We start from the raw sequence: 23,360 nt of genomic DNA on the forward strand, positions 1-23,360 counted from the left end.
GGAATGGGGAACTAGAGGAAATTTATGATGAGAGGATTTTACTGTTGGGCAGGAGTTATTGGATTTTAAATTATTGATATATATAAATAAAATTAAAAATAATAATTTTAAATATATAATATTTTAATATTTTGATTAATAAATTAAATAATTTAATGAATGAGTAAGATTAAAATGATGTTTAATTTTTTATAAATATTATAAATTTTTTTATTATTTTTAATAAATATTTATATATGATTTTAAAATATAGAAATTGATAATAAAAAATATAAAACTAATGATTTATAGAATGTTCTATAATTTTTATATATCTTTTTAAAAATAATTAATTATTTTTTTTAATAAAATAATAATGTTTTTATAAAAAAAATATTGTATTAAATATATTAAATTATAAAAATATATACTAAATGTAAAATATTAATTTTCTTTTATTTAACTTTGATAATTAAAATCAAAACAAAATATTAAAAAGTAGAAAAGAAATATGTAAAATAACATTTCCAAAAGTTATAATAGTTTTAGAAGTTGTAAATAAAAAAAATTAGAAATACATACTTAATCATAGAAAAATATATATAGCTCTTTATACATTTAACTATATTTTAAATATTTATCTAAATATGATTTTATTTAAAATTTCTCTTCGTATCTTGTACATTTATTTTTATTTAAAATAAAAATTTATATATTTATTTTTGTTTAAAATAATTAATCTTTTTCGAGAGTGCAAAATGTAAAACATAACTCTAAGTATAAACAATTATTATTCTATAATCGAAATTTGAACACTCTTGATAGTATTTTAAAAATAATCGATCGCCTATGTTTTCAGCTATGTTGGTTTTCTAAGATTTTAATTATAACATTTTGATTAATAAACTATTTCGTATTCAAATCAAATTACATTTATTATCACTAATGAGATACCCGTCTTTTGGGCTAAAGTTTGTTTAGCCAACCGATTCAAATATATTGTGAATTTTGTAATACAAAATCATATTTCATAATTCAGAATTTTTATCATATTATTTACATTTTAATTATATGATTATCGAACATCTTTCCCTCCTTCAACATAAATATTAATTATGTTTTAGAGGTGATTTTGAAATCACAACACAAACACATATATCTAAATATGGAGGAGACGAATGAGTAAAAAATTCGTTATCGCCTTAGTCTGCAACATCCTTGTTTGGAAATAAAAAAAACACATGCGTCGTCGTTTGAGAATTGAGTTGAAGGAGTCATTTAAAAATTAAATACAAATGTGAAAACTTTGTCCGCGGTAGGACTTAGAAAAATAAAAAATAAATCTAACATGTATAAGAAGAATTTGTGCATATTTTCAACACAAATTAACGATTTTATAACATTTTAAATTGTTTTAGATATTTAATGTATAAATTTAAACAGAAGTAAATGTATAAAGGAGCAATTTCAAAAAAAAAAAATATACAAAGAATAATTTTAAACCAAAATAAATATTAAAAAAAACAATTTAAAACAAGATAATATATAAACAAATTAAAACAAGAGAATATATAAAGATATATTTCAAACTTAGTTAAATCTATAAGAAGTATTAAATGTTTGATAAATTGGGGGTATTCTGAGAATTTAACTCGGGACCTCTCGCACCCTAAGCGAGAATCATACCACTAGACCAAATGCCCTGTGATACAATCAAATTGTCATTTTAAATATAGGTCTCTTAATACAAGGTACCTCTAAGAAAAAATCATGCCACTATACCCAATGCCCTACTAAATAATCAAACTGTCATGCTAAATATAGGTCTCTTAATGCAAGGTACTCAACAAGCGAAAAAACCCATTAAAAAACCAAAAAAATGTTTCATGAATTGGGACATCCAAAAATTGAACTTCGGACATTTCGCACCCCAAGCGAGACTCATACAACAAGACCAAATGCCCTGTGGTGTGATCAAATCACCGTGTTAAATATAGGTTGAAATTTTTATTTTTATTTTTTAAATTGGGGCATTCAGATAATTGAACTCAGGACCTCTCGCACCCTAAGAGAGAATCATACTAATAGACCAAATGCCCTATGGTATGATCAAATCGTCATGCTAAATAAAGGTCAATTAATGCATCGTACTAACAAGTGAAAAAACCATTAAAAGAAATGGAAAATAAAATGTTTCAAAGATTAGGACATTCCATAAATTGAACTTGGGACCTCTCGCACCCTAAGCAATAATCATACTATTATACCAAATGCCCCACTAAATGATCAACTCTTAATGCAAGGTACTCAACAAGCGGAAAAACCATTAAAAGAAACTGAAAAATAAAAAATTTCATAAATTGGGACATTTCAAAATTTGAACTTTGGACATCTCGCACACTAAGCGAGAATCGTGCAACAAGACCAAATGCCCGGTGGTATGATCAAATCGCCGTGTTAAATATAGGTTAAAAATATAAAATGATCAAATCGCCGTGTTAAATATAGGTTAAAAATATAAAATGTTTCATAAATTGGGGCATTCCGAGAATTGAACTCGAGACCTCTCGCACCCTAAGCGAGAATCATACCACTAGACCAAATGCCCTTTGGTATGAACAACTCGTCATGCTAAATATAGGTCTATTAATGTATGGTAATTAACAGGCGGAAAACCATTAAAAGAAATGAAAAATGAAATGTTTCAAAAGATTATGGCAAGAAAAAATCATACAACTAGACCAAATGCCCTAAATATAGGTTGTTTAATGCAAGGTAATCAACAAAAGAAAAATCCATTAAAAGAAAACGAAAAAAAAAATGTTCCATAAATTGGGACATTCCAAAAATTGAACTTGAGACATCTCGCACCCTAAGCGAGAACCGTATAACTAGACCAAATACTTTGTGGTATAATCAAATCGTCGTGCTCAATATAGGTTGATTAATGCAATTTATTCAATAATCTTAAAACCAAAAAAATGAAAAAATAAAATGTTTCATAAATTCGTACATTTTGAAAATTTAACTTGAGACATCTCACACCCTAAGCGAGAATCATATCACTTCTCACACCCTAAGCAAAATCATACCACCAGACCAAAAACCATAAGTTCAAATCGCCAAGTTAAATAAACCAAAAAAAACAATGTTTAATAAATTTGGACATAAAGAAAATTAAACTTAGGACTTCTCACCCCCCCCCCCCCCAATAATCATACTCCTAGATAAAATATATGATCTAGGTTTAACTACCTAATTAATTTAGGTAATGTATTTACTTGTAACTGAATTATTTATAAATTTGAGTGAAAATATGTTAAAAAAAACTAAATTATTAAGTTTATTTTTAAATGGAAAAAAACTAAACACTTCACTCTTAAAAAAAAATACAAAAATCACTATATCTTTTTAAATTTAATAAAATTACAACTATATACAAAGTTATATTAAGTTTTTTATTTTTTTCCATTGGATCACAATTTATCAAACTCTTCATATTACGAGATTAATTTCAAACCTTATTTAAAAAAAATAAAAGTATGATAATACCTAAGCTAATTATAAAATGGAAAAGAAAAATAAGATATACTAGAATTGGAAACATATGAAATCGCACTGGAGATCCTCTGCTACCAAAATGCTTCTGTTCCCTCTATTCCCTCTCACATAGAGGGACATTATGGTAATTAAACTTCATTAATTAAACTTTAATTAATGAAGTTTAATTACCATAATATCCCTCTATGTGAGAGGGAATAGAGGGAACAGAGGTATTTTGGTAGCAGAGGATCTCTCCTCATGAAATCGAAGTTAAACTAATAATGTTATTAAATTTATTAATATATACCTAACTAAAAATATGTTCTATTGTTGTAAAAAAAATTAATTTTAAGTAAATAAAAGAAAAACTCAAACTCAACTCCACCGTATTTGGACAAACCAAACGTGATACTTATTCTCTTTTCTATATATATCATAACACTCTCATATATATAATTAAAAAAAATAATAGTATTTATTTTAATTATTTTTATTTAATATAATTAATTATATAATTCAATATATTGAGATTTATTTTTGGAAACGATTAATACCATTTTATTAAAAATCTCAATAATAGTGGGGGAGTTAAGAATCAAAACTAAACAAACTCTAACTATAATTAAAAAAATTACAATAAAAAACCCTAAAAAAACTAATTAGTAGCATTCGTAAAAACAAACAACAAAGATTACAAACGAAAAAAATACAATCAAAAACAGTTCCAACTACCTCACTAGGTGTTTATTTCCATACAAACTTGTTGCGTCATAAGGCTTCTTCCTCTTTTTTTCCCTTTCCCATTCCTTTTGCGATGCAAAAAGATTGAATTGAAGAAGATGAGACTTGCTTATTCCCATTGTGTAATATTTCTTTGTACGAACCCATACTAATCTGATAAAAATAGTTCTTTTTCAGGACTTTAAGGTTCTTATCTTTGTTGTCTTCTACTTGAATTTCAGGATTCTTGAATTTATTTCCTTCAACATCGGCTTTGATATCCTCTGCATCAGTCTTGGTATCCTCTGTTTCAGTTTGATTAGTTTGAATATGTTCATCTCTAGTTTTCTCTATTATAGCTTGACTTGTTTGAGAATCAACTTTATTCTTCTTCCTCAACTCCTGTTTTATTACAACCTTTATCATATTCTTAATTAGAGTCTCATTTACCCTATTTTCTTCAATCACATTCCTTTCTTCCTTTTTAGAGTCCTCACTAGCTTCAATTTCCTACTTTTCCTCCACATTTTGATTTTGATGTTAGACTCTTCTGTTTATTTTCCTTTTTTTTCCCTTGTCTTTTTAGTTTTCTCTACTCTTCTTCTTTAGTTTGAACACATTTCGTGCTGGAATGTTATAAAATATTGCAGAATGAACATTTGTGTTCTCCAATCATAAGTGATTCTCATGATAGTAATTTTTTCATTCTGTCAACCACTGTCATTTAATCTGGCAATGTGCTTCGATGATGCACCTCAATGCTAATTCTAGTCAAGGAAAGTTGCTCTCCTCATTTAGTAATTGGGTTCATATATAATGTTTACTAATAAATCTGCAAAATGACTAAGCGATTCTACATTATACATGTGTGTAGGATATTCCAATGTTTGAACCATGTCTGAGCTATTTCCTTAGTTTTGTTTAATAGGTTCAAATCTTTAGAACATCTTTCCAACTTCATACAGTTGGATCTAATATATGTATGCCCATTTTCAGAATTTCATCCAGATTTGATCATTTCTTGGATTTTAAAAAGTAAAGATCATGTACATTTGCTGAAATTTTCTCTAGTCCATTTTCCTCTCATTGCTTCATAAGTGCCTCTTTGGTGACTAGAAATGAAATTCTATTCTTTCCTATGTAGTTTCCCACCACTATATTTTCTCATTCCTTAACACAATTTTCTTCTACTACAACATACAATTTAAATTCAAAAGGAGAATTCAGTACCTCCACTTTTGTCTATACATTGCTAAGTAGATTTGTCCTTGGTATGCACTGTGAAATTGTTTCAATACGCAATTGTTATTCACCTCTAACTGAATTGCAGAAATGAAGGCTCGATCTTCAAAACCACAGGGCTCTTCAGTCCAATCGAAGAGCGCGTTTATCTAACCCTCTAGATCATCTACCAAGCCATATCGCAAGTTTTGATTCTCATATGGACTCTTCTAGACCTACTTTATCAAAAGAGGGATCGTCATCATTCAATATTCATTCATCGAATGGATCTGGAGGGGCGGTCGCCGCCATATTGGGATTATGTGACCAAAGAAACAAAAAAATAGCTAGTCTCCCGAGAATTGAAGTTCATCAAAATTCACATCTAGAATTTGTTCCGATACACAATTGTTATTCACTTCAAACACTAAATTGTATAAGCGAATACCCAATCTTTAAAATCATGAGGCACATTGATCCAATCTAAGATTATTTATCTAACCCTCTAGATCATCTTCCAAGCCATATCGCAAGTTTCGATTCCGATATGTACTCTTTTAGACCTACTTTATCAAAAAGAGAGTCCGTCATCATTCAATGTCCGTTCATAGATCTTGTGTTGCTTAACAACATATTATAGAAGTCAAACCTCGACAAATCACTTCTTCATTTCTTTCTCCTTCGATAATGTCTTAGGAATCACGCATTTTTTTAGACGTCTAACAACGCATCCCTTCTAAACCTCCACGACGTACGATAAATGATCGTGTATAATGAACCCTAATTTAAATTCCTCTTGTGAACAAATATTAAATGATTTACCCACATAAAGCTCACTCTACTTTCAATGATGATTCTTCAATGTCATGTTTACAAAAACATATTATGGAATAGACAACGAACCCTAACTTGAATCACTCTCATGAACAAATATTAAATGGGTTTATCCACATAAAACTTGGTCTACTTTCGATTCGGTCTACTTTCGATGATGATTCACAACCACAAATGAAACCTGACTTGAATTCCTCTCAGGAATAAATATTATATGAGTTCACTGCCAAAAATGACTCGACCTACATTGGATGACGATTCTTCCTTGTGATACTTAGAAGAAATATTGAACCCTGACTTGAATCCCTCTCGGGAACAAGTATTATATGGGTTCACCGCCACAAATGGCTCCGCCTACTTTCGATGACTATTTATAACAAACCCCTGTATGTACCATAAACTGTTAAATCGAAACCCGATAATACATTGCCTCGTGACTATCTTTAGAGACATTTTATTTAGTTAGTATCTCCTCCTGTTAAGGTTTATTTAAAATGATGCATCTTTAGATGTCTTTTACAACTCATTTTTTTTTTATTTTTCTCAGGGAATTTTATCTGACGTTGTCTTACACGAAAACTTTCGGGAACTGCATTCATTGACGCCTTACACGAAATATTTGATTTTTTTCTTAAAAAACTAAATCTGGCTTTGTCTGACACGAACCCTTTTATTTTTTGTTATTTTGTCTTTGACCCGACAAAGAAAAGTTTTGGTTTTAACATTAGACAATGTGAATTAATTTAGTCTTTACCTATCTACGGGTTAGTTTTTACCCTAAGCTAAAAGGTTAGAGAAATCTGGGCTTTTTTACCCAACTACGGGTTAACTATGATCCTGAGCTAAAAAATTTTGAAACGATTAATGCTATGATTTCGACCCCATGTCGGTTGTCATTCTTGTAGCTTGCATCAATGCGTCCTAAACGTCCAACATTTTGTGACAACATGACTTCATGAACTCCAAAACTTATTATAAAATAATCCTAGTCCTAGTCTTAGTCCTAGTCCTAGAGAAGGTTGTCTCAACAATTTTTCATTCCTTTTTTTAGAAAATCGTTTAGTACTAAGTTCAACGATCTCAGAGAATGCCCATAGTGTATGAACTAGGGGTCTTTGACTCTATAGATTATGAAGACAATAAATTCACTAAAAGTTGTTTATATATATTTATAATTTGTGTATAAATTTATTAGTTTATATAAATCTCTAGAAGGGCAAAGTTTTCCGTTTTTTACCTTTTGAATACTTTTATTCCAAATAGAAAAAGAGATATTTTTCTCCTTTGTCTAGCAGTAAAAACTTAAACTCCCGGGTTTTATCTGCTTTCGTTGGTGTGCAATTGCATGCCATCCAAACTTCCATAATCATTCCCTTGATATTGATCCACAAATTATTTATATTTATTTATGTTACCTTAAAATTTAAATCAATGAAAATGAAACCACCATACTTAATAATGAAATATTATAATATATATATTATTCAATTTTTACGGGAATAAAAGGAATAAAACCATTTATAATGTATACATTCATTTGGGAAACATCTATTTGATTTGCTTGATTTGAAAGAAAATTATGATATTATCTTTTTTTTCCTTACTTTTCCTCTATGCAAATACGTTAAATTATAATAAAATATCAAACTTTAATTTCATTTCGATATAAAAGTATAAAACCATATCAATATTAATTAAGAAGAATATATTATCATAAGATTTTATATATATATATATATATATATATATATATATATATATATATATATATATATATATATATATATATAAAAATATCTGGACTTTAATATACATACTAATTTTATCTATTACTCAAATGTATAAATATAATTTCCAGTTAGTTGTTTTTGCAAAATAAGAATAAGAACTACTCATTAGTGATTGGTAAGGAAGAGTTGAAGCTATTATATATAATAATAAGATGGGTAAAAGTGAAATAGTGTCAATAATGAGTGTGGCGATAACAATAATATTATTATTATTTGTTGTTGAAGGTACTAAAGTAATAATAGAATGCAACCCTAAAGATTGTCAAAAGATATGTGAGAAGGCTTATGCGGGAAAACTCACCAAATCCTATTGCAAGTCCACTCTTTTTGGTAATATTTGTATTTGTGAGCATACACTTGCAACAACAACTGTAGTAGCCTACCACTAATTTGTGTAACATTTTTCTCATTTTCTTATTAAGCAATAAAAATATCTCTTCGTTTCTTTATATAGATCTAAATATATCTTAAATTTTATTTTTAATATTTATTCGAATTTTTGTTTTAATAATATTTATTCGTTTGAACTCAGCTCCACTTTAACTCCAATTTTTAAACAAACCCAATTATGTAAGAGTATAGGCTTCATTGAGTTTTTTTTAATCTTCACAGGGTTGCTTAAAATAGTTTCATTCTATTCATTATTGTTTTTCACACTCATATATTTTGAACTAATTTTGATGTAAAGAAAAATATGAATAATAAAATAATATTATAACAAAATAAATTAGGAGGGAGTTTAAATTTATTATTATCAATTAATTAAAAAAAGAATTAGTTTGCATCATTGATAAAATAAAGAGTTACTCCAACTCGTCAATCAATTGTAAACTCATATAGTTGAGGTTACTTCAAATCTCAAAAAATATTTATATATATAATAAAGTATTTTATTTATTGATAATTTTCAAAAAAAAAATTAATTTAATAATAAATAAATACACTAAAAAAGTTATATTTACAAAATTGATTAATTTAAATAAATAATATATTTTTTTAAGAATTTATGAATATAAATTTATTTTTTAATATAAATATTAAAATCAAAATTATTCATAAACTCGTAAAATTGAAAATTTAATATTGTAAATTTAAAATAGTAATGATTTATCTAATTTAAAATTATAAAATCAGACTCGTTGACCTTTTTTCCAATGTTGTTTTTCTATACTTCATTGATTTTCCATTAGAATTATTTCTATAGTAGGTTTTTGATTTAGGAGCCTTAATTAACTTCCTCATTGTTGCAACAGAAAATTTAGTATCACTTCATATTCATTATTCTTGAATAAATTCTAGTCTTTGAGATAGTGAATGTTAAGCTGGACTATAGTATTTTATATTTTCTCATTGTTAAGAACAATCTTTTTTTTTAACATTCATCATAAGTTTGGTGATTTAATTTTTTAATTCAAATAAATTTGTCCTTTATAGACACTCATTTTTTACCACTCTCTCAATTTATAATTTAAATAATCCCGAGCCAGCGAAATTAATTTCAAAAATTTCTATACGGATTTTGCACGGGATTAAATAAAATAATTAATTTAGAAAATGCCAAATTCTAAAATAATTAAATTACAGACTATTTAAATTTAAATGTAATATAAAAGAGATGTAAATAAATAAACAACTTAAATAAATTAAATCAAATCAAATATATATTATTGATATTAATATTGGTTTATTTATTTTAAAAAATAAAAATAAAATAAATATAGAGTGGAATGCCTAGTCAACAAAGTTAATACTTGGTCCACCAAATAAATGAAGGATGAATAAACTAGACCTAGAGGGAAATATAATAGTAAGAAGAACAAAAGGATGTAGATGCATCAATGGAAGAAAAAACAAAAGTAACAATTTGTCGAAAGCAAGAGGGGAAATTTGACGAAATGGCGTTAAAATAGTTTTATTTGACTTTTTGACCGGCGCATAAAATTAAATGCGTTGGTGACACCTTTTTTTTTAGACGATTTTGCTCTTGTCGCGAAACGTCCACATTCGCGAGACGCAACCGACATTCGCGAGATGCAATCGGCATTCGCGAAACGCATTCGACAATCGCGAGACGAAACTCGCGATTGCCGGTTGCGTCTCGCAACAGAGACATTTCCGTTTAAAAAAATAAAGGTGTCACCAGCGCAATTAATTTTATGTGGGTCAAAAGTTCAAATATGAGCATCTTTAGTGTCATCTAGGCAAATTTCCCAACAAAAGGATTCACAAAATTTCAATGAAATGAAGGCAAATGTCAGTGTGGGGCTCACCTCCATCACTTTCCTTCTTCAACATGAACAAGCATAAACATTTTGTTCTTCAAGCAATTGGAAATTTTATTTTTAGAAAATCTAAAAATTACAAGGAACCACCATTCTCAAAATGGTTTGTTTCTTTGGGTTTGGTGGATATCTACTTTTTAAGCTTATTCTAAATATCATTTGTAAGCAATTGATTAAGCTAAAGACTAGATGTCCAACTGCAGTTCTACCATGCCAAAACTTGAACCCAAAACCCAGAACTTGAGCATTGGACCATTCAAGCTAGATCTTCACACTATTAAATTTGCTCGCCCTAAAGCTATTCCCAGTCCGTTTGACCCGATCAAAGAGTTAAATTTAGTCTGGTTTGGCTCTATTATTTTATTTTACTTGGCTCATTTACACTTCGCAATATCCAAATAGATTCTAAAAATTCCAAACAAATATAAAATAATAATGGCTTAAGGCCTTGTTTGGAATCCATTTATTTTATCTCTTTCTTTTTAGATACTATTGAGATCACGCCTTCATCTTGATTTTACCTATTTATTTTCTCGTACCATGACAATAACATAGACGCATGCCCTAGTAACAAATTGATACAAATCTTTAGTCGCATGATTATGTTTAGATTTATCCTTAGACGCATGTACTAGGATGAATTAAATAAACGAATTGTAAAAGAAATATTTTATATAAATGACCAAAATTTTATAATAGAGACCATCATCTGATTGGCATAAGAGACATAACGTTGTTGTCATTTCTCACATTAACCAAACCTCGAACCTTGATCAGGATCTCTTTTATTCACATTCGAGAACACACAATATTTTCTTCTCCCGATTTTTTCTTAAAAAGAAAATTGGGTGGCGACTCTAAAAGTCAAAACTATTATAATCGATATAATTAAATCATATTTCGGTTTCTCACCTCATTTTATAGGAGATGACTTCTAAGGAGTAAGGATACCATACTCTCATTTTATTTTACGAGGTTCGAGAGGAAGGTAAGCCACGAGATTTAATGAAATCGACATCAAGTTAGACTCTAGTTTAGCCTATCATTTTGGTTCATCTTCTCACTCGGGATTCGAGAGGAAGGTAAGTTATGAGGCGAAAACTATCGAGTCTTAAGATGTCGACCGTTTTTAGACGTTACACATTTCATTATATGCTATCATCCAAACTTATTTATTCTCAATCCCTGTATTATTTTTCAAAAGCATTTGAACAGCAATTGGGTCTTTGATGTTTTTTTTCACTTTTTCATTAATTATTTCTTTAGCTATTCTGTTAATTTTCTTCTTTACACTTTATTTGATTCCTTTAAAAACAAAATCATGCTCTTCTTTCGCCTTATTGTTTTTTCCTTTTACCCGTATTCCAATAAGACTTCAAAATAGGGGATTAAAGTCAGCAATAATCTTGAACGACGACCTTGTTCAAACTCTAACCGATGTTTCTTGATTTCGCAACTTATAACCCTAGACGATTTCCCCCCGATGTGCCGAACGTGTCAAATGTGTCGAAGATTTCCCCCCGATGTACCAAACGTGTCAGATGTGTCGATCGTGCCGAACGTGCCAAAAGTGTCGATGATCTTTACTCCGACCAAATTTTTCGTAATCGACTACCAAATTAACTAAATCGCGTGATTGTGCCAACTGTGTCGAACGTGCCGACCATGTTAATAGTGTTGATTGTGCCGAATTTACGACGTGCCAACCATCTTGATTCCGACACGATTTTAGTTGAATATGAGAATATGCACATTATTGGGTCAAAAAATTCTGGCAAAAATATCTAGAGTTTTTCTCTCTTTAGGGTTGCCAAATAATCTAAGTTTTCATATGTTCTAACGAGATTATTAATTAATATATAATGGTATAATTTTCTTAGTATATTTTAAATATTATTAAATCAATTCAAATAGTGGGTATTTAAAATTTATATGTTTTAGTTTAATTAATTTAAATTTTTATTTAATTAAGTATTTAAAATCCACTATTCACTATTAATTTTCAATTTTATCAAACATTTTGGGAGAAATGTTAAATTTTTTTTTTTTCAAAACAAAAAATCTATAATTCATAAATATAAGTAAGATTCAAAAAGCACTAAGAAATAATAAATAAATAACTGGAAAATTCAGATAAGATCGACAACAAATCATACAAATGAATGAATACTAAGATCTGAAACCTTATAATATTTTATAAAACTCAAATTATAAACATATAATAATAAATTAAAATTTGGAAAACCCATAATAAAATAATGGAACAGCAAAATGTAATAAATACAGAAGATAATATATAATATGGTTGCAAAATATTATAAAACGCATATGATTGCATTATTTGAAAATCAATTAAAAATAGCTTATATCTTTGTAAATAATTAAGATAGAGTGAAGAATCATGAGAAACTGTTTGATTTGTGGTTGTGGAGGAAGGTAAATGAGTACTCAACCTAAAAAGTTAGATTCCTTTTAATCCATTTTAAATGATATTTATGTTTGTATAGAATAACAGGGCTTCCTCGAATAAGGGCTGGCCCATATTTTTTTATTCCAATATGTTAAAAGCTATTTTGTATATTTTCAAAATGAAAAAAGAAAAAAGAAAAAAAAAGGAGCAATTATTTGGGAAAAACAATTAACTAATAATTTAAATTTGAATATGATACATTGCTAACATGGATTAAACGAGAGTCTCGAGAAACTAATCAATTAGCTAAGGTAGTTAAAGTAGTGATGAATCCTGTGCAGGTATTATAGAAAAATTATTTATTCATAATCTTTAGTAGAAATAAAAAAAAATATGAATTTTTTAACCTTTTATTAGTTGGATGAATGGATCATCCAAATGAAATTATTAGATAATACATAAATAATTTGTACGTGAGATTTTATTATAGGTTGTTTGTGAAGAAAACTTCTTATAAATTTTTTGTTGTGAGAATTAAAAAAAAAAAGTTTTATTTTTATTTTTAATTATTTTTTTTCCATCATATTTTGGTTGTTTTGTGTATTTAAACTATATTTTTGTTTTTAATATAAATTGTTCTTTTTCAATATTTTTTTAATAATTATAATTGATTCAAATAAGAGATTACATATAAATTTAAAATTTAATATAAAACAATTATGTGTAATTTATTTAGGATGTGACTAAAAAAAAGTAGATAACAAACAAAGGAAGAAGTTTGAGCAGATTGACTATACTAATCAAATGGCTAATGCCTTAGTTATAATACTTAATTTTTTATTATACCATTTATTTAATTTTATTATTATATACAACTTATTTTTATATAATATATTAATCATATATTTTATTTAGTTTTAATATTATAATATATAATATAACTAAATATAAATAATTTTAATGATAATTTATAAATTATTATAATTTTCTATAATTTAGTTTAATTAAATTATAAATATTATTTATTTTATTACCACCAAGTACATTAAAAACTCGATAAATTTTAATAAATTCTCTAAGATAATATTTTTGACAGGTCCCGACTCGGGAATAAAGTGCTAAATTAATAATTCGCTAAAATTATAAGATAATAATACATTTTTGATAATTTCTTTAAACTCATATAAAATATAAATTAATAATTCCTTATATATAGCATATTACATGTATGATTTAGGAAGGTTTTTGAAAAATGACTCAATTGTCTTTTGTCTTTTGTTTTTTTTTTTTAAATCAATTTTCCCTTGAGTGTCGTCTCTAATTTTTCTTAGCATGGTAAGAGCTTCTGGTGTTGTTTTTTCATAGCTCAACAAGAAATTGTTCAATGTGATTGTCGTTTTAATAGCTTCATTTCGCGAAGGGGGCTCCATTGTAGAACTTTCATCATCTTCTTCATCGATATCATTTTTATTAATTTCAATAACGCTTTCAATAATTTCTAAATCAGTCAACAACTGTGCAACTACATTTTTTTTTGGGTAAGTTAGAACATCATTCGATATTATCGCTTGACTCACCTGCAAACCATAGTTACTATGAACCCATTCTTGCAATTGCTTTTGAGTGAGACTTGGATTATTCTTGTTGTGTTTGCATAATGCTCTTCGAATCTCGTTTGTCATTGTTGTTGTTTTTCACACCTTTAAGATGGAAAGTCATGTTGTGTTTATGATTTGTTTGTGTTAACCTACATTATTTTTGTTCTTGTTTATATAGAAAAAATATTTTTAATGTCCATAAAGTGATACATTAAACACAAGAAACATAATAAGGTGGGAGATTGAAGGTTTTCTTTCAAATTAGGTCGTTCATTTAATATCCAGTACATGCATTGTATACAATAATTAAGTGGAAGTTTAAAATTGTTGATAAACTAAGTATTTTACTATAAATTAATAAAATATTAATTAATATATAAATTAATAATTATTAATTTATCAATTAATTAATAATTCTTTTAATTAATAAGTCAGATGGATTATTTTATAGAGTTTTTATGTAATAACATTTAAATTAAAAAATATATATAATTCATAATTTAATATTATAATTAATTTTTATACTCTAATTAAAATTTTATTAGTTATTAAATATAATCATTAAAATATTAAATAATAATAGTACAATAATAAATAAATTTAAAAAATATTAATATTATAAACAAATTTCAAACTCAATTGTCACACTTGGGAGATTTTAAGTTTCTTATGCGAATCCTACCTAATTAAGCTTTTTCATATTTAAGATTACATGGATAGTTGGATTTGAGTCATAAGGCAAACGGTTATTTAAAAACAATTATTGAAAACCAAAACAGCTTCCACCAGATTATTTTATAATATAGTTGATCAAACATGTTTCATTAAACTAAAAATAAATAACACCACCAAAAAAATAATTTAAATGCAGATATTTTAATTGAGAAAAAGTAAACAAAATGATAAAGAGAAAGTTGCTCAATACTAAAAAGTAAAATGTTTCAAGAATTCAAATCAAAATCCGCTTCTTGAAGCACCGCCGCCACAACCATAAACAGCCATTCAAAAATTTTAAAAGAAACACAAAAATTGTTCAGACATTACCATAATAGAAACCGTAACAAAATCAAGCTCAAAACAAAAAAATTAGTCGACTTCCTCAATCTTGGGACCAGGTCCACTTGAAGCGGGAGGAGCATCATCTTCCATGCCACCGTCCATGCCAGGGCCACCAGCACCTTGGTACATCTTTGCAATCACTGGGTTGCAAATGCTCTCAAGCTCCTTCACCTTGTCATCAAACTCATCTGCCTCAGCCAGCTGGTTGTTCTCCAGCCATTGGATAGCTCCATCAATAGCATCCTCAATCCTTTTCCTATCAGCCTCAGCCAACTTCGAGTTGATCTTCTCGTCCTTGATTGTGTTCCTCATGTTGTATGCATAATTCTCCAATGCATTCTTGGCCTCAACCTTCTTCTTGTGCTCCTCATCTTCAGACTTGTATTTCTCAGCCTCCTGAACCATCTTCTCAATGTCTTCCTTTGACAACCTTCCCTTGTCATTGGTGATGGTGATCTTGTTCTTCTGACCGGTGGTCTTGTCCTCAGCAGAGACATTAAGGATACCGTTGGCGTCAATGTCAAAGCAGACGGTGATCTGAGGAACACCCCTTGGGGCAGGAGGAATGCCAGAGAGTTCGAATTTTCCTAGAAGGTTGTTGTCCCTTGTTCTTGTCCTCTCACCCTCGTACACTTGGATAAGGACACCGGGCTGGTTGTCAGAGTAGGTAGAAAAGACCTGTTCCTTCTTGGTGGGAATTGTGGTGTTTCTTGGAATCAAAACAGTCATAACACCTCCAGCAGTCTCAAGACCCAATGAAAGTGGGGTAACATCCAATAGTAGAAGATCTTGAACCTTCTCGTTGCCCTCTCCACTCAAGATGGCAGCTTGAACAGCTGCACCATAAGCAACAGCCTCGTCTGGGTTGATGCTCTTGCAAAGCTCCTTTCCGTTAAAGAAATCTTGAAGGAGCTGTTGAACCTTTGGGATTCTGGTGGATCCACTGTTGAAATTGAGTTGATGGGTCAGGCCCAAATTTAATAGGCCCAACTAACTAAAGTGTCAAAGGCTTAAGTTTGTTAAGTTTGTTAAGTTAGTTAGGACAAGTTGTTTATATATATATATATGAGTAATTCACACAAGAGTGTAAGAGATTTTAGAGGTGTGAGGGATATATATAAAGAACGAGGTGTAACTGAAACGTTTAAAATTGTGATAGTGGAATCGAGTTCGTAACAGAGCTCGACGGAGACGTAGACCATCTTTTTTGGGTCGAACTCCGATATCAAATCTTGTGTTGTTTTATTGGTTTCTTGCTGTTATATTTCTTAAGTTCTTTGATTGATTAGGAGGGAAATTCCCTACAGTGGTATCAGAGCTCGGTTTGGGCAAGATTAGAATCAATCTTGAAGAATCTTGAGGAATCTTGGAAAGGTCTTTAATGCTGGCTAGTGATACGGATAAGGAAGATTCCGGCTCAGGCGCAGAAAGAGACAAAGTGGACAAGGTTCAATATTATACAAGAAAGAGATCAACACAAAAAACAGTACCTTGGGAATTCCAGTGGCAGTCCATCTCAAGCATGAAGACTGACATTGACAAATTCGATGGCAATGGAGATTTTCGCATTTGGCAGCGGAAAATCAGGGCTCTCTTGGCACAACAGCATCTTCTGCGAACTCTAGAAGAACCAGTCTCGTGGCCAATGGAGATGAATAAAGATCAAAAGATCGAGATGACGGAGACAGCGATTGGTACAATCATTTTCCATCTCTCAGATTCTGTAATTCGGTTGATAGACAATGAGAAGACTCCGGCATCGATGTGGAGGCGCCTAGACGAGCTGTTCCAATCCAAATCTTTGATTAACAAGATTTACTTGAAGGAAAGGCTGTTCAGTTACAAGATGATGCAAGAAAAGACTCTTACTCAAAATCTTGATGAGTTCTTGAAACTCAATATCGAGTTGGCAAACTCAGGCGAGAACGAAGCAATGAGCAATGAAAACCAGGCAATAATCATCCTCAACTCTCTTCCCGAATCCTACAAAGAAGTCCGTAATGCGATCAAATATGGACGAACAAGTATCACTCTTGAAGAGGTGATTTCGGCATTGAAGTCGAGAGAGTTGGAATTAAGAACAGAAAAGAAAGCGAGTTCGAATGGTGAGAATTACATGGCCAAAGGGAAAAACTTCTTCAAAGGGCAACCTCGCACCAATAACAAATCGAAAGACAAGAAAAGCAAAACATCACAATCAGAATCTACGGAAACAAGAAAATGCTATCATTGTGGAAAGGTTGGTCATCTTCGAAACCATTGCTATAGCTGGCTAAAAGATAACAAGAAAAAGCAAGTGGAGACTAAAGAATCAGCGAATTATGGTGATGGCTATGATAGTGGAGAGGTCTTAATGGCGTCAATGGAAGATACTAGGAGGGACTGGGTTCTTGATTCCGGTTGTACTTTCCACATGACGTACAGAAAAGATTGGATCTCTAATTTCCAGAAACTGAATGGTTGCAAGGTGCTGATGGGAAATAGCAATGCATGTCAAGTAGAAGGTATTGGAGATGTCAGCATAAAAATGTTCGATGATGTTGTAAGGGTTCTGAAACAAGTCAGGTTCGTGCCTCAGCTGTCACGAAACCTCGTCTCTCTCGGGATTCTTGATGACTTGGGATACACAAATCAGATAGTGTCGGGGAAGATGAAGATAATGAAGGAAAACAGGTTAATGATGCAAGGTATCAAGCAAGAAGGTTTGTATCAGCTGATTGGTGAAACTGTGTCGAGACAGTCTGCACTTATAGTTTCAGATGAAGACAGGAAGGCCACGATATGGCATCGGAGGCTCGGTCACATCAGTGAGAAGGGTTTGCAGATTCTCAGCGACAAGAATATATTAGGCTCAGATAGAGTCAAGGGTCTAAACTTTTGCGAGCATTGCGTGTTAGGCAAGCAGCATCGGCAGAAATTTAAGACCGGGGTTCATAAGTCCAAGGGCGTGTTGGAGTATGTCCATTCAGACTTATGGGGTCCTGAGAAAACATCGACGCATGGAGGTAACTCGTACTTCTTGTCAATCGTAGATGATTATTCTCGTAAAGTATGGGTTTATCTATTGAAACACAAAAGTGATGCTTTTGAGAAGTTCAAAACATGGCAGACTTTGGTTGAGAATCTGACAGGTAGAAAATTAAAGATCCTAAGAACAGATAATGGGTTAGAGTTTTGCAACGAAATGTTTGATAGTCATTGTCGTGAGCTAGGGGTTCAAAGACATAGAACAGTTCGATCCACACCCCAGCAAAACGGCGTTGCTGAGCGAATGAATCGGACTTTGTTAGATAAGTCTCGATGCATGCTTTTCGGGGCAGGTTTGTCTAAGTCTTTCTGGGGAGAAGCTGTAATGACAGCAGCATATTTGGTGAATCGATGTCCGTCGACAGCAATTGAGTTCAAAACTCCTGAAGAAATGTGGACAGGTAAACCTCCAGATTTGTCTCATCTTAGACCATTTGGATGTACAGCCTTCGCTCATCAAAAAGAAGGCAAATTAGAGCCAAGAAGTGTGAAGTGTGTGTTTCTTGGGTATCCTCAAGGAGTGAAAGGTTATAGGCTGTGGTTAAAACAGTCTGGTGGTTTTAAAACCATAAACAGCAGGGACGTAGTATTCAATGAAGAGGAGTTTGTGTGTCTCTCTCAGAATCAATCTAATCAAGGTGACTTGGGTAAAAGCGAGCAGGGGACTGGTCAAGTGGAGATTAATGCAGGGGATCATGGTCAGGTGGAGCCATTGATTTCAGATCAAAACACTGAAATGGTTGCTGATAATCAGGAGGAATTTACTGGTACAGATGTTGAACCTGTTGTGACACAAGACGAGGAAATTACAGCTCAATCGGAAGCTAGTTATCAACTCGCAAGGGACAGGGAAAGGAGGCAACCAAAACCCATCCAGAGGTATGGGTTCTCAGCTTATACCGATATGTTGGCATATGCGTTTATGACAGCAGTTGAGTTAGACAAAACTGAGCCGGAAGATTTCAAAGAGGCTTTAAGTTCTAGTGATAGATCCAAGTGGATGGAAGCTATGAAGGAAGAAATGAATTCACTTTATAAGAATTCAACTTGGGAGATTGTTCCAAGGCCTGTCAAACAATCTGTAATCAAGTGCAGGTGGATCTATAAGATCAAGGAAGGTATTTCGATTCAGGAGGGGGTCAAGTACAAAGCAAGATTAGTTGCTAAAGGGTTCTCTCAAAAGGAAGGAGTGGACTATAATGAGATCTTCTCACCAGTTGTTAAGTACAAAACAATTCGGATAATGCTCTCGCTGGTAACTCAGTTCGATCTTGAGTTAGAACAGATGGATGTTAAGACTGCGTTTCTTCATGGAAATTTAGAGGAAACCATATACATGGAGCAGCCAGAAGGGTTCAAAGTTCAGCAAGAGAAGAACATGGTGTGTTTGCTTAGGAAGTCGTTGTATGGACTCAAACAATCACCAAGGCAGTGGTATTTACGGTTTGATGCGTTTATTACTCAACAAGGCTTTATGAGGAGTAGCTATGATACTTGTTTATACTTTAGAGGGAAGAATATACTTGAAGCTGATTATCTTCTGCTATATGTAGATGATATGCTACTAATCAGCAAAGAAGCTTCAAGTGTGCAGAAGTTGAAAATTGTTCTAAGTTCTGAGTTCGATATGAAGGACTTAGGCAAAGCTGCTAAGATTCTTGGGATAAGGATTAAAAGAGACAGGAAGAATGGTGTAATGACTCTCAGCCAGCAAGGGTATCTCGAGAAGGTGATTGACAAGTTCGAAATTCGAGGAGCCAAGCCAGCAAAGTTGCCGATCACGAATCAGTATCTGATGTCGTCTGTGAACTCGGCAAAAACCAGGTCAGATCAGACTTACATGGAAAAGATTCCGTATTCAAGTGCAGTTGGGTCTGTGATGTACTCAATGGTCTGTACCAGGCCAGACTTGGCACATGCGATTAGTGTCTTGAGCAGGTTTATGGCAAGTCCAGGCCGTGAACATTGGCTCGCAATGAAGTGGTTACTAAGATACATAGCCTCGACTACTAATGTGGGGATATGTTACAAGAAAAGAAGTGGAGCAGATGTTAGTGTAATTGGTTACGTGGACTCAGACTATGCAGGAGATAAAGACTCAAGGAAATCAACTTCGGCTTTCTATTTTTTGGTGAACGGTAACTGTATCAGTTGGAAGAGTCAGTTGCAATCAGTAGTGGCCTTATCAACAACAGAAGCCGAATATATCGCAGCAACTGAAGCTGTAAAGGAAGCAATGTGGATTCAGGGTCTGCTGCAAGAACTGAAGGTGTTCGAAGGACCTGCGACGGTGTTCACAGATAGCCAAAGTGCACTACACTTGTGCAAGAATCCCGTGTTCCATGACAGAACAAAACACGTGGATATCAAGCACCATTTCATTCGAGAGAAGATAGCAAAAGGGGTGGTTTCAATCAACAAGGTTGGAACAGAAGATAACCCGGCTGATGTTGGAACCAAGGTACTACCTCTAAGTAAATTCAGACATTGTTTGGATTTGCTTAGAGTTCAAGAGATTTAGTGCAATGAAGGCTTCGAGCAATGAAGTGATGAACATATTCGATTTCACTAGAACAAGAGAAGGACCCTTCAACTCAAGGTGGAGATTGTTGAAATTGAGTTGATGGGTCAGGCCCAAATTTAATAGGCCCAACTAACTAAAGTGTCAAAGGCTTAAGTTTGTTAAGTTTGTTAAGTTAGTTAGGACAAGTTGTTTATATATATATATATGAGTAATTCACACAAGAGTGTAAGAGATTTTAGAGGTGTGAGGGATATATATAAAGAACGAGGTGTAACTGAAACGTTTAAAATTGTGATAGTGGAATCGAGTTCGTAACAGAGCTCGACGGAGACGTAGACCATCTTTTTTGGGTCGAACTCCGATATCAAATCTTGTGTTGTTTTATTGGTTTCTTGCTGTTATATTTCTTAAGTTCTTTGATTGATTAGGAGGGAAATTCCCTACATCCACCAACAAGAACAACATCGTGGATGGTGCTCTTGTCCATCTTAGCATCCCTCAAACACTTCTCAACTGGCTCCATACACTTTCTGAACAAATCCATGTTCAATTCCTCAAATCTTGCACGGGTGATGGTCGAATAGAAATCAATACCCTCAAACAATGAATCAATCTCAATTGTTGTCTGAGCGGTCGAAGAGAGAGTCCTCTTCGCCCTCTCACAAGCTGTCCTGAGTCTCCTGAGAGACCTGGGGTTTCCGCTGATGTCCTTCTTGTTCTTCCTCTTGAACTCTTGAACAAAGTGGTTGACCATTCTGTTGTCAAAATCTTCACCACCCAAATGGGTGTCTCCGGCAGTAGCCTTCACTTCAAAGATACCTTCTTCGATTGTCAAAAGAGACACATCAAAGGTACCACCACCGAGATCAAAGATAAGAACATTCTTTTCACCGACGCTGGTTGCCTTCTTGTCCAAACCATAAGCAATGGCTGCAGCAGTAGGTTCGTTGATGATACGCATAACATTCAAACCAGAAATAACTCCGGCATCCTTAGTGGCCTGCCTTTGGGAATCATTGAAATAAGCAGGGACGGTGACAACTGCATTCTTTATTGTGGTACCCAAGTAGGCCTCAGCAATCTCCTTCATCTTAATGAGGACCATGGAAGAGATCTCCTCAGCAGAGAACTGTTTCTCCTCACCCTTGTAGTTGACAACAATCATGGGCTTGTCAGCTGGGCCAGCAACGACCTTGAATGGCCAGTGCTTAATATCGCTCTGAACTGATGCATCGTTCAAACGCCTTCCGATCAATCGTTTGGCATCTGTTAAAACCCCAAGACAATTTAATTATTATAAGAAATCATAGTTTTAGAGCAAATATACCCTAAACTAAACACATTCATAATTATTACTTCCAACCCAAAAAACATGAAACTTGAGGTTAAGACATGTATTAGAGAGTACATCATCAAGATGGTACCTTGAAATCTTTTAGACCAATAAATGGGCTAATCATTCTTCTAACTTAATGACTTTCTCAACTACTGATACAGTAATGTTAACTAAGTGTAGCCTATCATATGTATGGTTTGCCTATATATTTAAAATAACGCTTAACAACATGGATAAAGCTAAGAAGTGATTACGAATGAAGTTCAGATCTAAATCTAAAGTATTTGGGAACGAAGAAAGTGTTTAATACACACACAAAAATAAATAAAAAACACTTAGATCTAAAACCATAATAAGAGAATGAAGATTGGATCTTACCGAAAACAGTGTTGATGGGGTTCATCGCAACCTGGTTCTTGGCTGCATCTCCAATCAAACGTTCGGTGTCGGTGAAGGCGACATAGGACGGCGTCGTTCTGTTTCCCTGATCGTTGGCGATGATCTCGACACGGTCGTGCTGCCATACTCCGACACAAGAGTAAGTGGTTCCAAGATCGATCCCTATAGCAGGACCCTCGCCTTTACCTCCTGACATTACTGATCTACGCTTGAGAATACAAAGAACAGAAGAAAAATATGACCTAGAAAAGAAAGCTAAAAGATCTTGTTTATGAGGAAGAAGGTTCACGGCAAGTATAATATATACAGCTTTGTGTTCAAATTCGAACGTTCTAGAGAGTCAAGAAAAATATACTGACCGTTGATATATTTGGTTCAACGGCTTAGATTTTCTTGCATATTCTCTATTTTTAATTCAGTTTATTATTTGTGGTCGGGATTCGCGGATTTTAGGGTTTTGATATTGCTGGACTAAATAAGGCCCATCCATGTCAAGCTATTTATCAAAACAGCAAAAATGGCCCAATCAAAGGAATAAACTTTTACTACTATAAAAAAAAATATATATTAATTTTATATTATTATTATTATTATATATAATTAAGTATTTTATACATTAAAAAATTAATTAAAATATA

At 32.0% G+C, this 23,360-nt stretch overlaps 1 protein-coding gene and 1 non-coding gene across 2 annotated transcripts; both read right to left on the reverse strand.

Annotated features, from left to right (window-relative positions):
* Positions 1-2,515: 2,515 nt before the first annotated feature.
* On the reverse strand, positions 2,516-2,587 carry TRNAP-AGG. Its single transcript has one exon. It is a non-coding gene; the product is annotated as a tRNA-Pro (tRNA).
* A 12,695-nt stretch (positions 2,588-15,282) lies between these two features.
* Positions 15,283-23,002, reverse strand: LOC124931395 (heat shock cognate 70 kDa protein 2-like). Its single transcript, XM_047471848.1, has 3 exons — positions 22,702-23,002; positions 21,432-22,253; positions 15,283-16,374 (listed from the first exon to the last, which is right to left on the reverse strand). The coding sequence occupies exons 1-3, from the start codon at positions 22,916-22,918 to the stop codon at positions 15,464-15,466; spliced, it is 1,950 nt and encodes a 649-aa protein (XP_047327804.1). The 5' UTR covers positions 22,919-23,002; the 3' UTR covers positions 15,283-15,463.
* Between the last annotated feature and the right edge of the window lie 358 nt (positions 23,003-23,360).

Source organism: Impatiens glandulifera, chromosome 3 (genome assembly GCF_907164915.1).
Source record: "Impatiens glandulifera chromosome 3, dImpGla2.1, whole genome shotgun sequence".
In the NCBI taxonomy this organism is placed as follows: Eukaryota; Viridiplantae; Streptophyta; class Magnoliopsida; order Ericales; family Balsaminaceae; genus Impatiens; species Impatiens glandulifera.

What these genes read in the sequence shown, in the direction of transcription:
- LOC124931395 (XM_047471848.1), bottom strand. Translation starts at nt 22,918, where the DNA reads ATGTCAGGAGGTAAAGGCGAGGGTCCTGCTATAGGGATCGATCTTGGA. An exon ending in CCCCATCAACACTGTTTTCG is followed by an intron (nt 22,254 to 22,701) that starts GTAAGATCCAAT and finishes GGGTTTTAACAG; the next exon opens with ATGCCAAACGATTGATCGGA. An exon ending in TGTTGTTCTTGTTGGTGGAT is followed by an intron (nt 16,375 to 21,431) that starts GTAGGGAATTTC and finishes TCAACAGTGGAT; the next exon opens with CCACCAGAATCCCAAAGGTT.